Raw genomic sequence first — 14,796 nt, forward strand, 5'->3', positions numbered from 1 at the left:
ATTAAGATCTGGGGAAGTTCACACCTTGATCCTAAACCTATTTGAGAGTATTGTTGCAGGGGTGTAGTGGTCTGTGAAAATGTTTAAGCAGATTGTACATGTCAAAGTAATGCCACATGAATACCAGGACCCAAGGTTGCCAATCAAAGAGCTGCACAGAGCATCACACAGACTTCACTTGCCTTACTAGCTTAATCTAAACTTTTTACAACACACTGGGATATATTTACTTTGGAAGATCAACTTCTCAGTTATTTTTAAGGTGAGCTGATCTTAAATATAAGGATTTGCTTAGTTTACTGAAAAAAAGAAGTTTTTATATGCAAGTCCCACAAGATGTACATCTTGGCTTCAAAAATTAAAAGAAATAAACCAAAATTCTTGATGACTTCAAAGCAATTGAGGTTCATGACATGGTTACTGACCTGGCAGATACCACTGATGCACATGTCCAAAGACTCTGTGTAACAGCGTGTCCCATCCAGCACCTTGGGCGCCAGCTCCACCACAAGGCCTGAGCCCTTGGCTTTGCATTTGAGAGCACACGGGTTGTCTGGGTCGTTGTATACCGGCAGCCACTCGTGGTACTGGTCCTGGTATTGCTCATCTGCGTGAGCTGAACACTGCTGGGCACGGAAATCACCGGCATCTGAAGGGCAATCCTGAGGGACATTAAAACATATTTTAAAATATTTTACATTCTTGAAAAAGGCAGGGCGAATGAAGTCTTCCATCTCTAAATGTGTGTGTGGGAAGAAGACTGCTGCATGAAATTAGCAGAATAAATGGAAACAGAAGAAGTTTGATGCAACTTCTTACTTTCTCTCAAACAGCAAGATCCCAAATCACCGAATTACACCCCGTACCCATAAATCTTTTAGACACAATTTGCCATATCAGTTTTACTTCTTCAATAAAAACACTTGAAAGCTGTGTCGACATCCACGACACAAAGATGAGTGGGTTCAACTTACCACATTGCTGCATGTGCGATATTTGATATTCTGTCCTTCGCAGGTCCTACAGAAGGAAAAAAAATGAAACCATGGGTAAATAGGCCGTGGGAGAGAATGATAAAACAAACCATAACATGAACCAGTCATCATCATCTGAAGGAGCTGGTGTTACATCCAGTGACTCTTCCCTCATTATTCATATTGAAAATTATAGCGCTGATGTGGCAACCCACGAACATAAGTCTGTGGTGCGTTTGCAAAGCTTTAACAGCGTATTTCACACAAAGTAACTGTGCATAATTATCCAGTGGCACGCTGAAGATGAGAAATGAAGCTGATAAAAACTGCAGTTCCTGAAATGACCACTTGAGGGTGGCTCACAAAGCATTTAAAAGACTGGAATAAAGCCCAACGACACAGAAGAAATAAACATTAACAGCCTTCATAAACAATTGTACAGGGCTACATTGTTTAAAATTGTTATCATTGAGACTTAAAGTTAGCAAAGTTCTGAGCACGACTGCTTTGACTGAAAGGAAAGAACAGCAGCACAGTGGCCAAGTAGTCACTAGCTATCTGTTAGTGAACTGGACCACTGTTTGTGGCATTGGTGCCTTTTGAAGAACTTCAATGCAATTATTTGATGAATAATTTAACTTTCTGTGCAGCTAACAGTACTTACAACCTGCCCAGCAGGTTGTTGTTTGTGGATTTCCAGCACTTGCTGCATTAGATTGCACTGTGATGGACAAATTCTGCAAAACGCATAAAACTGTGTTATTTCTTTACCTTTTGCATTTTCATTTATTGGCTACTATATATGCCGATATAGATATAACAGCAGATAGCTATTATTTCCCCTGCAGTCAGGCTCTAGTTCAGTTTCCACACTCGACATATGTTCCTCCATTCTCTGCGATATGAATAATCTTTATAGACAATTTGACTTCAAGCTTATTACTTGTAAAAGAAAATCTCAAAAATCGAAAGCTTTAACACGAGTTTCACAACATTTAAAAATAGGAGTCCCATTTTCTCTGTGTGTCTGAAAAAATGCAAAGCTGCACGCAGTAGTAACGCAGACAGAGTAAAGCCCTCCAGCCTGCGTCTGCTGAACAGATTGGAGCAGTTTGGATCACGACTCCCTGCATGACAGTCTGCTTTGTCTCTGCCCAAATTATCGAGCTAACCACTTATTGAAAATGAGGATTTCTTTGTGCTTTGATGCAGAGTGATGATAAACCATTGATGGTGACTATGATAGGGCAATTATCAAAGACCCCAGTGGAAACTAATCAAATGGTATTCTTTTGGGAAGTTAAGAGGAATTCCAGTGTCACTGGCCCTTAGCTAATCTGGAATCATGATTGGAGACGTCACTGACTTTGGACTCAGCAGTGAACGAAGGCTTAAGGTTTTTTACAATGTTATTCCAGAGAATGGAGGGAGTGGATGTGGACCATGTGGCATGGCAAGAACATTAGAACCTGTGACGAATCCAGACGGTCCCCTCTGCCAAATCAAACAGTAGGGGCCTGAACCCCTAACAAGAGACTTTCAAAGACCAAGAGTTGAGAGACAGGTAGCTAAGATCTGGATCAGCGTGGAAACTCACACTGGGACAAGCAATATATAAACGAGACGTAAAGAGGCAAAGGGAATAAAATGAATTTCCCTTTTCATTTCCTTTTGATTTTAGAAGCTCTAAAGTGGAGGCTAAGCAGACGTAGGGCAGGACATGGGATTCATCATGGCGTCATCATAGGTTAGGGAAAAATAACTCGGTTGAAATATCAGAAGTCTTGGAGCACATAAAACATAACTCACAAACTGTGACCCCAAACACAAAAAGACAACTACAGAGAGTGCGCTCATTAGTTAACTGCACGAGACTCAACAAAGACTAAAAGTACCATCTATAGCATTAAACAGAAAAAAGGAAAATCTACTGTAACCATAAAAAAATTGGGCTAGTATTGGATACGCAGTAAAATTCATCCGGCCCATAATGTCCATATATATGTCATCAACTCTTCTTGCAAGATTGAAAGTAATTGCACGCAGGGCTCCAAAACCCATGCCACAATATTGATACACTTGAGACATGTGGGCAAACAAAAATGTAGCTGATTTGCTAACGCCTAAAATATGCTCAAGCTATGAGCTCTGCTATTGATCAGTTTAGGAAAGCTAAGAGTTTACTGTTTATCTCAGGAGGATAACGAGAAGCTGAAAAAGATGGAACAAAGAGCATAACAGAGGCCAGAGTATCATGAGATTAGGCAAAAATATTGCAGTTGTCAGTGAAATTAATCATGATATATTTTGTCTTTTTAGTCATTTGTAGGGCAGAGCTGTAGGTCTACTAATGTTAGGAATATTACTAAAAAGGATGGAGGTGTTAATAACACAGCATGGACCACACAGAGTGGTTCCCAAGGCTGTAAAAGAGACATAATCTTGGTTGCTAGGCCAACCTTAATTTAACATTTCATTGCCCTGGAGAAATTTCACTTTCACCCACTTTTGCCTTTAAAAAGTTGCGGCATGCCTTCACAGCCTAATGTCACTTCATGTCACCCACTGTATAATTTCAGTACATATGTGACCCCATTGCTACAGGAAACATCTCCTGCCTACAGTTGTTGATATTTACTTCCCATTGGTGTCATGGTGACAAACGACACAGTCAAATTCTTTGTGAATTTCTTCTAAACAAAGTTGAGGTTGGATCTTTCTTTTTTTCTTTTTAATAACATATACAGATTAATATTTTCCTGCCTAGTGCTTCATTAATATTGGAGCAGCACTTTTTCTTGCCATGACACCTAATCCATATGTTCACACTTGGATCCAACCAGCTATGCTGCTGTTAATAAAGAAGCCGGCGATCAAGTGCAGTAACTTGTGTGGATAGAAGTAATGAAGGCCAGGTAATCTGCGGATAGTCTGTACTTCTGCACGTGCCCTTTCGAGAGGTTAACTAACTCTGGTGTGTTTTGCAGTAGCAATAAGTGCCCTGTATGTGCGTGTGTGCATTAAAAAGTCAGAGAGTTGGAATGGTATTGGTTTGGAGGGTGTTGCAGGCCTATTTCCAGCTCCCTTTTCCAAAGAGTCACACACACACACACACACATACACATACACATACACAAGGGGCCTTGTGCTATGCTTTTTAATGATGCCGTTTGATCTGCTACCCGAGGCCAGGCTACGACTCCCTCATTCCCACGCAAGAGCAGGGTGAGGTGGGACAAGGTGGAACGAAGCCTCCTACCATTTGCTCAAGAGCTCCATACATTATGGCAACTGCCAGAGTTGGTAAACAAACCTGCCTGGACTTAGAGGAGGCAGAGAATGTACATCAACACATACACACGCTGCCTATGTCCCGTATGAAGCTCAAGCCCCAAACACCTCTTAACAAGTCAATTACTCCTGAGGTTTGTCTGACCAAAATATTCTGGGCAGGCAAAGAGAAGTGGTTGCTCCAGAGATCGTGAAATGAACTCCTCAAAGAGACATTGACCTCAATGTTTACAGTGCAGTACACGGGGGGTGGGGGGTGGGGGCCCTCTGGCACTCGTATGCTGCTCAGTCTTTTTGTCTAGTGCCAGTGCAGATGGATTCATGGTTGCAGACATATGAGAGCCTTTCACAGTACCTCGGTTGTGACCTCAAGAATGATGTGAGCTGTTCTGGCAGTTTGATCCTAGACTATTGCACTGTTTCATGATCTGAGTGACTAGTCCTGTCACTAGGGGTGCTACCTCTGCAGCCAGCAGCAAACGTCACTGGTTACCTTGAGTTGAGCAGCAGTATATTCTGGGAACTGTAAAACAGAGGAATGCAAGTGAAGTCACCCTGCAGCTATTTCCCAGCCTATAAATGTGACAACATTTCTAAGGAAAATGTACTGTCTCCCTTCTTATGTCCATTTTTCCCACTTGTTCCTTAAATTTGTTTAGAATTGACCACTTTACCCAATGCACTCGGTCCCTGAGCTTTAATCTTGGAGCACTGTGGGTTAGCTTGAAACCTTACCGACCAGGTGACTCTGGCACAAGGATTAAGAGGTTCCTGATATAAGCCTGAGATGATGAGCAGTGGGAATCCATCCAATGCGGGACTCCGTGTTTGCACAGCCCAAATTCTGTCACATAAAACACTTATTAAAAGTGGCATGTAGTTTCGCAAGAGTCACTGATTGTTCTGCTCTGATCTGTGAGCAAACATGTTGGGGTCATTACTGAAATTCAGATTCCAAACGTCAATGATGAATTCAAGATTTTGGCTCACATGGCTGTCTAGACGGGTCCATAGTGGATCCACTCAGGGATATTTAACAGTCATGTGTATTTTGAGCACTCCACTTACAACCCAAGGGAATGGAGGATTTGATTTGTGGGATTTACTCACACTATTAAAACCCCTGCCTACACCTAAAAGCAATGATGTTGCATTTTGATGGAAATCCGTCCAACTTCAGTCAGGACTTTCTACTTTAGAAGAGGGGATTAGCTCAGATCACGTTTGAACACACGCTAACAAATTGCCGGTGGGATGTTTCCATTTTTCTGAGGGTCACTGAGGTTCTAACTTTCAATTTACAGCAAGTGCTCTCCTGCTGTGATGTAGTCATCATTTAATGACTGCGCTATAAACTCAACAGTTACATCAGGCCACTGATTTTTGTTTTAAAAAGGCTCTTTATGCCCCTGCTTCTCAAAATGATTGTTTTTTCTGGAATTTTTTCTGCATCTGAGATTTTTAGACCTGATATCAGTACAGTGTAAATGCTGCCCAAAGGATTGTAAAAATAAAATAATCCTCATTTGTCTTTTAGCTTCTCTCCCTTTAAGAGGTTTTTGGCTGCTTGGCTGCCTCTTACAAATTAGATGACCATATTAGGATATCCGCTCTCTCTGATGTCAGCAAGACCCATTATTTGGAAAAAACACCTGAAATTGAGCTTCTAGAGGAGCCTTAAGTTGAACTTTTGGCTAATATGAAGTAGTAAATACACTGACCCCATTATTTAACACCCACCCACAACTATAATATTTACCTCAATGACAGAAATAAGGAAAAGCAGTTTAGCATGTTAACTTCTAGTAATGTCTGCAAGAATGTGAGCAATCTCTAATCTTTATTACTCCATCATCAATATTTTTACGTGTGCGGCTTCTCCTTCTGAAAAGTCTGATGTTGCAGGAGACGTTAGCCTTGCAAATGTTAATCTTACTCTATGAAGAGAACCAGACCAGCTCTCCCGACACTGTTGCATGTTCTCTCACAGGTTACCTCTGTGAGGCTTTTGGGTCTTACTTGGAACTGAGGCATCGTCTGAGGGAGTAGGAGGCTCCTCCGCCACATGTACGAGAGCATTCACTCCAGGAACCCCAGGCGTCCCAAAGCGTGTCTCTGTCCTCTTCTGATCGGGCGGTACGAGAACTCTACACACCAGAAGAAGAGACGTTAATATGCAGTGTTTTGGACACTCTGATAACAGGCGTCTGCTGTTATCAGCCTTCATCAGCTCTACAGAAGCTGAGATAAAATAAACTGATCACTGAAGCTCACTGTCATCTTTATATTGGACTCTTTGACCTTATGACTTAGCAAAGATCTCCCATCATTACAGAAAGCAGCTCTTTAGCCAAGTGAGTTGTGGCTTCCTGCAGCCATTCCTTAAATTGAGGAGCTTAAAAAAACCTAAAAACTACAATAAAAGTGCACATGACAGGAAAAGAGAGGCAGTAAGAGGAAGTAATCACGAGTTCTTGACTTCTGGCCCTTTTGCGTATTTAAAATGTCTGAGTCATGCATTAAAGTTTGAAATATTAGTCCTTGCTTAAGGCTCGGGCCACACTCGTGTGCCTCTCTCTGTTAATTGCATTGTGCTGTATTTGGCAGCGGAGACGGGAATATTACTGCGCCACCCAAAATCAATATTATGAGAAGCTAAATTTTACAACTACAAGGACAGTGTGCGTCTCGGATGTAGGGTGACAGCCAAAAAAAATTAAGATCCTCGCTATCTCAGCTCCTGTTTACCTCATAAAGTCTTTGGTATTTTCTGAGTGGACTAACTCGCCGTGCTCGTAGGGAAAGGTTTATTTATAATGCCGCTGCTGTCAGGCAATATGGCAATATCTATTGTTGTGTTTAAGTCAAGATAGTTTTCCTCCGCTTCACTTTTCTCAATGCCCTTTCCAGAGCTGACTGAATGAAGCAATAGAGAGCTGCATTTTCTGAATACCGGGCTCAGATTAGGTGAAAAGGGAAACAGATTGTTTTTGCTATCTAGAACAAGGACTCAGTGAAGGTATTCTACTTAAAACCTGCCAGTGAGACTGAGGTAAAGGAAAAAACTGGTCCTGTACCTGTTTAATGGATGACAACTTGGAAAAGTAAAAAAAAAAAAAAGACTTGGAACTTGGAACCAACACTGGGACAAATCGTCCACCTCCTGTGGCAACAGGAATGTGGCTCAGTAGACCGAAGCGCAAACACAGTCAATAAAGTAACCTGCCAATCTTCCAAGGCGGTTTGGGAGTGTTCAATGGGAGCAGATGAATACAAGAGAAAAATTATCATTTTTTTAAACCACTCAGTCTTCATAATGCTGCTGGACCATGAAAGACTTCTTTTCCAAACATTGCAGAAATGCTGCTATTGTGTGCTCTGGACAGCGTCGCACAATAGGGACTTTTACACCGTGAGGCGGCAGTTTGTGTCTGCACATCCAACAGAGTTTTTGACAGTGATTTAAAATTTCCAGCTCTTGCAGATTAGGCATGAAATGTGAGCCCTAAACAAGCTCATTTACCCAGAAGCCGCTGAACATTAGGGGCGGGGTGTGTTCAGAAAATGAATTTGCACCTACTGGGCAGTTTACAGTGAAGATCCAGGCTTGCGTTTGAAGTAGAATGCTTTAAGATAGAAAGGTTTTTTAGGGGAAAGCCAGTTCATGCTGACCTCTTTACCCCCTTTTTCCTCCCTCGAACAGCATGGCAGTGCACTTCAAATACAGAGATGAATGGATCGTGCAAAGAAAAACAGTAACAATGCAATAATAGGGCTCCGATTATTTTCCTTGGGTCATGGGAGGAAAAACACCCATGCTGTACAGTCCTGAGAGGGGATGGCGGGTTCACGTTATTAAAAGTGCGTGGGGACTGATATAAATGGCTGTCAGTGCTGATGACGCCTGAGGAACAGCAGAGAGGAATGGCAAAACCTAAACACAGCCAGCGGAGCATACAGCCAAACATATCGGCAGCGGCGCTACTTTCTGCACGGGCCAACTATTTCAATGTTTGGATCCCGGTAAATAAACACAGGCTGCGCTCTGGGCAGCCGGTTAGTGCACCACCTTAATTCTCCTTTGAAAAGCAATCAGTGAATTTTGCACTCAATTACGACTGAGGCTGTGTGTTGCAAAGCCAAGAGTGCTCGAGGCGCAGAGAGGCTTGCGAAGAAAGAGGAGTGGAAGTAGATGAAGGATGAAGGGATGGAGATGAAGAGGTTGTTTGGCTCGCTGCGCTGCTATTGTTCTCAATGAAAGCGGAGGAAGACAAGGCTCCGCTAGCTGGACGGCTGTCCTGCTGGGATTTGGAGCCAATAATCAAAAGGCTCAGATATCTACTCTTCCTTAACCCTCCATCCCTGCACGTCCCACCGCTTCTGCTATGATCTATCGCGCTTCTTATTTCATTTGAGCGTTCATGCACCCATAACTGACTCATAATGCTTCCTAAAACTCTTTGCAAAAGCATCTTTGCAAACACAAACTATTATTTGCTCACTGGTGCTCATACTGTGAAAAAAAACCAGAGCAAATACACAAGGGTGACAACTGCAAGGCCTTTGTTTTTCCACAAGGTAAAAAAGCGGAAATGAGCATATGATTAAAGATCACTTAACTCCACGTTATGAGTTATTCTGATGGACGGATTCTATTTAAGTCACCTGTCAGCAGCTGAGACTAAAAACACTTTCCCTGAAGATGGAAAACTCCTGAAAAAGGGGAAAAAGAAACCCGACTCTGGTGCCTTCTTTTGCAGACTGTGTCAATACGACGGCCTTTGCAGTTGGCAAGGACACATGATATTTGCACATCTGCTAAATCCCTTGTCATGTGGCCAGCACTGCGCAGCACAGTACTGTACTCACGGTCACGCTGTGAGGAAGGCACTGTAATGTAACAGTGAGCCTGCAGCTCGCTGACCTCCACATGCACAAGTCCTTTTTTCATGGCTTAGGTTAAAAAACATAATAATATAATAATAAGACAATGCTGCAGGACTGCTGTAGCTGACCTGGCAAAGCTACTGTTGAGAAGACTCCAGGATGTGGAGAGTGCACTGCTTACTTCAAAATACACACACATGCAAGCATAAACACTCAAATAGATGCTTTTAGAGGACATTAATAACCAAAGACAAAATAAAAACTTTAAAATGCAATTGAGATAACAGGGTAAAAATCACAGTACCAGAAGTAGAAGAGCTGTCATCAACAGCATGCAGGATGAAAAGTCTTGTTCCATGCCTTTTTCAAAGTGTGTGTGTGTGCGCGCGCGTGTGTGAGACCCAGTCCCTCCAGATCTGCTCGTGAGTACTTTTGCGTGTGTGTCTGGGTCCGATGCGTGACGGCCTCCTCCGTGGGTCACTCTGCGTGCTGTGTCTGCCTCCCTGCCTGCCGTCTCCTGTCTGACTTGCTCCCGTTCTTTCTCAAGAGTATCTTGGGGAAGCGGAGGGAGGGAGAGGGGGCAGGGAGAGCGTGGGTGAATGTGTTTGCGTGTGTGTCCGTTTTAGAGCGTGCACTGCATGAAAGTTGGAGGAAGTAATCGGAAGGGCGGGGGGGTTGATCCAAGCACCATGAGCCCTCAGGTCTGGCACATTAGCCAATCAATAAATGGGCTTCAGATGACAGTGTTAGTACAAACAAGAAGCTGGGCCAGCAACAGCTTTGCATGTTTGTGTGTGTGCGTGTGTGTGTGTGTGTGTGTGGGTCAGACTGTCAGAGAGAAGGAATAATGGCAGACAGACAACTGTAAACCAATTTTCTTCTTTTCCATTTCTTTTCCTAATATCTCAAGTTTCCGTCTCACTCATGCCACTGCTTCCTCTTTCTTTTAAGCTTTGGATGGGTTTTTTCCCTCTCTGTCGTTTTCCCTCACTCTGTGTTGGAAATGTCAGAAACTCTCAGTCATACTGTGACATCTTTAGAATTAACCTTTTATTTCCAGCCTGCTTGCGCAGAACTGGTGACTTCAATTACACATCTGAGCAAAGCAGAGACACATTTGGCACTGCCATACTTCACCTTTGGCTCCAAATCGCTTTATTTTTCCCAAAGAGTTACATATGTGAGCCTCCATGTTAAATCAGATGACATAGTGTGGTCACTGAAGCTATCAGGATAGACTTTTCAGCCACCCGCCTACAACCCCCTTTTTTATGAGCTAAAGGTTTACTTCAATGGAGCCTTTTATAACATCTGGCAGTTTAAGCTAGAGAGCATTTACACCGTGGAGGTGGGGGACAAGCCAGGTGTCCCCTGGAGGGACAAATCCTGTAGTTATTTAAAGAAAAAAAAAAACACCCAGTAAGATGGACAACCCTTTGGCACAGGGGGAATATACTTATACACTGAGTGGCTTTCCAGCTTCCTTTTGCGATGGCAGGACGCAAAAAAACAAAAATCTGAAACCCAACATTAAAAATAGCGCGGGCAAAATGACCCGCTGGCATTCCTTGATGTTACTCACAAGGTAGCAGGCTATCATTCAGGCATCCAACCCCGAGGTTCCAAACACAATAAAAACTCTGTGCCCTTCGAATCAAGGCCTCACAACTTCTTCCCAATCAAACACCAAATCAAAAGCCGCATAATTGGTATCAATTAAGGCTGAGAGGAATGTGCTGCACTCCAGAGCAAATAGTCAGCCACCCTAATCACAACATCGGAGCAGACGTCTCGACACTTAACGCGGCACACATACACACTTTTTTATATTTCAGCTCTACAAAGCAAACCTGTCTCGAAGTCCAAAGTCACTGACAGAATCGGACTTAGCTTGTTTGATTTGGTAGGTTGAGCATGTTCCATGAATTGGGGAATTATCTTAACGCACACACACTGGTGTAGTCTGTGGTGCCAGCAGGGAAGGACGTGGACTTTGACATGTTCACAGGCTGATGCGGCCCATGCATTCTCAATCCATAACCCTCTGATATTTACTTTTAGAAGAAATCCTTCTCGTATTTGCCAATGTGTGACTACAGAAAATAAACCGTGGCATCAGTGATGTGCCTGGAGCTTAAAACCAAACACCCGAGGAGGAAATTAACGGTTTTGATTGACACGAGCTTGGAGACGGCTCTCTACCACAACATTGCCAAAGGTGTCTCCTGACAATTTAAACAACAATCCATGAAGATGATGAGGTGAGAAAAATGATAGAGCGCATTGTTATTTTACACAAGGGCAGGCTCGGATATTAGGTTGCATGAGAGAAGCATGCAGGAGGTTTTGAGGATTAGGGGAAATGACTGTCCACAGACAAATGCTCCACTGTCTTAAAAGACGATTCTGCTTTAATATGAAAGAATGGGTTAGGATAACATTGGCTGCCCCAAAGTAATTGCTGACATATGGGAACAAGGTTGAATCACAACAACAATCTCACAGAGCCAGAAACAAGAAGACTGACTGTAAACAAGCCAACAGCTAATTTAGATCCCCTTTTATTTTGCAGTTAAAACTTAAAGTGAGCACATTCACATGATGGTAAAAGTCCTATTAAAGTTCACCCCAGTTTTCCTGACTGAAGTCATCGATTCAACAAAGTGCTGAAAACATTACTCAAAGATTTTGGTCCATATTGACATGACAGCATCACACAATGGCTGCAGATTTGTCAGCTGCACATCCATGATGTGAATCTTCAACTCTACCACATCCCAAAGGTGATCTATTGGAATCAAATGTGGTGACTGTAGAGGCCATTTGAGTACATTGAACTCACTGTCATGTTCACGAAACCAGTTGGAGGTGACACTGTGGTCATAGAGGGATGGAAATGGTTACTAACAATATTCAGGTAGGCTGTGGTGTGTAAATGATGCTCAGTTGGTAATAAGGGTCCCAAAGTGTATCAAGAAAATATCCCTCACATCATTACGCCACCAGCCAGAACCGCCCATAGAAAGCAGGATGGATCAATACTTGATGTTCAGCTGATAGGAGTGGTGGCTGGTGCTGTTTCCTGGTGCTGTAGCCCTTCTGCTTCAAGTTTTCACATCTTCCATGCTTAGAGACGCTCTTCTGCTTGTAACCAGTAGCTATTAGTTACTGTTGCCTTTCTATCACCTCAGAGCAGTTGGGCCATTCTCTTCTGACCTCTGACATCAATGAGGCATCTTTCATCTAGAGAACTGGAACTCACTTCACATTTTCTCTGTAAATCCAAGCGACGGCTGTGTGGGAAAATCCCAGCAGATCAGCAGCTTCTGATACACTCAGACCAGCTTGTCTGACAGCAACAACCAAAAGTCCCTGTTCATTTACCTTCAATCGCTTCTAATCATCTTCCCGACCCTCACTGATTTTCACCAGTTGGATTCTGTGTTAGTTTTTGTCATCTTCCGTTTTCCTTTTTTAGCTGTTACTTTACACTTACTTGCTGACTCACCAGTTCTCCTTGTGGTCCTGCCGTCGCTTTAATGTTTTGCCCTTTGTCGCTTGTGTTTTCCTGTAATTTATGCAAGGTTAATCACCTTTGTACTCAAGCTTATCTTTTTCTCAGTATTCCTGCTTTTTGTGTCTATATTTAAAAAAAAATGCCCATAACACTACTGTTCATGTGATGTTTTCAATCTAATTAAAAATAACCTAAAGCCCTCAGTTAAAGATTATATGAAGTTGTTAAGCTTTGAATTACCACAGACACACTGGTTGATATTTTTTCCCCCCCCCCCCAAACGATATCATTAACAAGTGAAAAAAGTAAAGATGAGGGAAATGTAGTTGCCCATCCATCCATCCATCCATCCATCCTCACCTATTATCCTAACATGTTTTTGGAATGTGGGAGGAAGCCAGTAGAGAGACCCTGAGAGAACCTGCACAGGCGCGATGAGAACAACATTCAGTTGTATGCTAATACAACTGCTTCCACCCAACCCATGTTGTCTTTAGGCAGATAGAATCTCTCATTTGATTGTGACGAATCACCACCATCTGTCATAAAATCACTCGATTCTCTCTCAGTGTGCAGTGTTGGGATTATAAGCAGGGTTTCGCCTGGTTGCACAACACTTGAGAACCCCTAATGATGTCTCTGTGATAAACAGCTGACAATACAGCATGTATTGCTCAGCAAAATGAGCTGTTCATCATTATTAGTATAGAATGATGTTAAAGTTAACTTTGTTGTTGTTTTTACTTTTTAATGTGATGGCAACTGAGCCAACCCCATACATTTGAAAACACCGCTTCTATCATCACTCGCTGTCTGGTGAAACGACTAGAAAAGCTCTCTCATGCTGAATGTGTTTGAGGTCTTGTAAAGGGTCACTATGTTGACTTTCCAAGCAGCAGATGTTTAACTGATACCGCTCCTCTGCTGCAGAAGAAAGAGTCAAATTAAAAGATTACAATATTATGATGCGATGACATTACTTAACAGTCCCAGCGTTCTGAGGAAGAGAGACAAACGAAGCTAGAGTTAACGAGAGACTCACATCGAAAGCCCGAACCCTCAGCTCCCACGAGAAGACTTTAATGGTTCGGGCGGGATATAAATGGTAGCCTCCCACCACCCTCACAGACGACGTATGTGCACCAGGCATGATTTATACGAAAGCCATTGTTTAAAAAGCTTTCTGAGCCACGGTATAAAATGTTTTACCAGGACAAGGATTTTACGACTTGCAGCTGAAAGTCAACCACACTTCCCCATCCCACTAAAACCAGAGGATTAAAATAAAGATGTAATTCCCTGACAATCATCTAAATCCAATTAAAGCCAGATGGGAGCTGAAATGAAAGTAAGCAGCGTTACAGCTAAAACATGTTACTCCCTAAATATCTCTTTTTTTCCAACATTGTCACCTAAGCTTTAGCTTTCACTGCTTCCACATCCACGCATTCCACATGAGTCAAGCTTTTCCTCTCATCTTTCCTTAATCGTGATTGATTATTATTTAATACTCCATCCAGAGGAGCGGTCAGCTGGATCGTTGAGCCTTGCGAGCGAGCTGGTTTCAGTGTTTGGTGGTAATGTGAAGATGATAGATTTACAGAGCCATAAACACACCTATTGAGATTACTGTATCATGGCTCAGGTGGGAGGATGCATGCAAAGGCACGGGATAAATAATGCGCTCGAGGGAAAGACGAACGCCAGCTCGTCCTCCGATGGGCCAATCTCTTCTGGCTTAGAGTACATCTTCTCGGTGAACTCCCCGCAGCTCTGCAGAGGAAGACATTTGTTCTGTCTCGATTTTGGGGCCACAGCTTTTTGGAGTATGCATGAAAGCAAAAATGATTTGTTTTTCAGAATAGCAGGCACATGAGAGCTCAGGTCTTGTAGAGTTGCATTGCCCCAGAACAACCCATGAGATTGGATTGCTTACAATAGCTTACCGGTGAATTTATTTGACATTAGCTATTAAATCAGTCCAAAAAACCCCCATATAATCAGCAAGGTTAAGAGGGACAAAACTATGAATAAAATTAATGAAAAAAACAGATATAACGAGAGCATGATGGGAATTCTCTTATTTTTTATTCTACAAACTCTAGCATTGGACAAATTGAAATACTT

General features: G+C 42.6%; 1 protein-coding gene across 4 annotated transcripts in view; it reads right to left on the reverse strand.

Annotated features, from left to right (window-relative positions):
* The window catches only part of LOC102195944 (ADAMTS-like protein 1), a 101,630-nt gene that overhangs the window by 26,236 nt on the left and 60,598 nt on the right, over nucleotides 1-14,796 (reverse strand). For 3 of the 4 annotated variants that reach the window (XM_005752100.2, XM_005752099.1, XM_005752102.2), the window contains exons 3-5: nucleotides 6,285-6,412; nucleotides 975-1,020; nucleotides 426-662 (exon numbers count right to left, since the gene is read on the reverse strand). In XM_005752100.2, the coding sequence (XP_005752157.1) occupies nucleotides 426-662; nucleotides 975-1,020; nucleotides 6,285-6,412 (411 nt within the window). Of the gene's footprint in view, nucleotides 1-425; nucleotides 663-974; nucleotides 1,021-6,284; nucleotides 6,413-9,456; nucleotides 9,661-14,796 lie in introns of those variants that run through there. The other variant, XM_005752101.1, reaches the window with a different exon arrangement.

This window comes from Pundamilia nyererei, unplaced genomic scaffold (genome assembly GCF_000239375.1).
Source record: "Pundamilia nyererei isolate P.nyererei 1_Seehausen unplaced genomic scaffold, PunNye1.0 scaffold00344, whole genome shotgun sequence".
Taxonomy (NCBI): Eukaryota; Metazoa; Chordata; class Actinopteri; order Cichliformes; family Cichlidae; genus Pundamilia; species Pundamilia nyererei.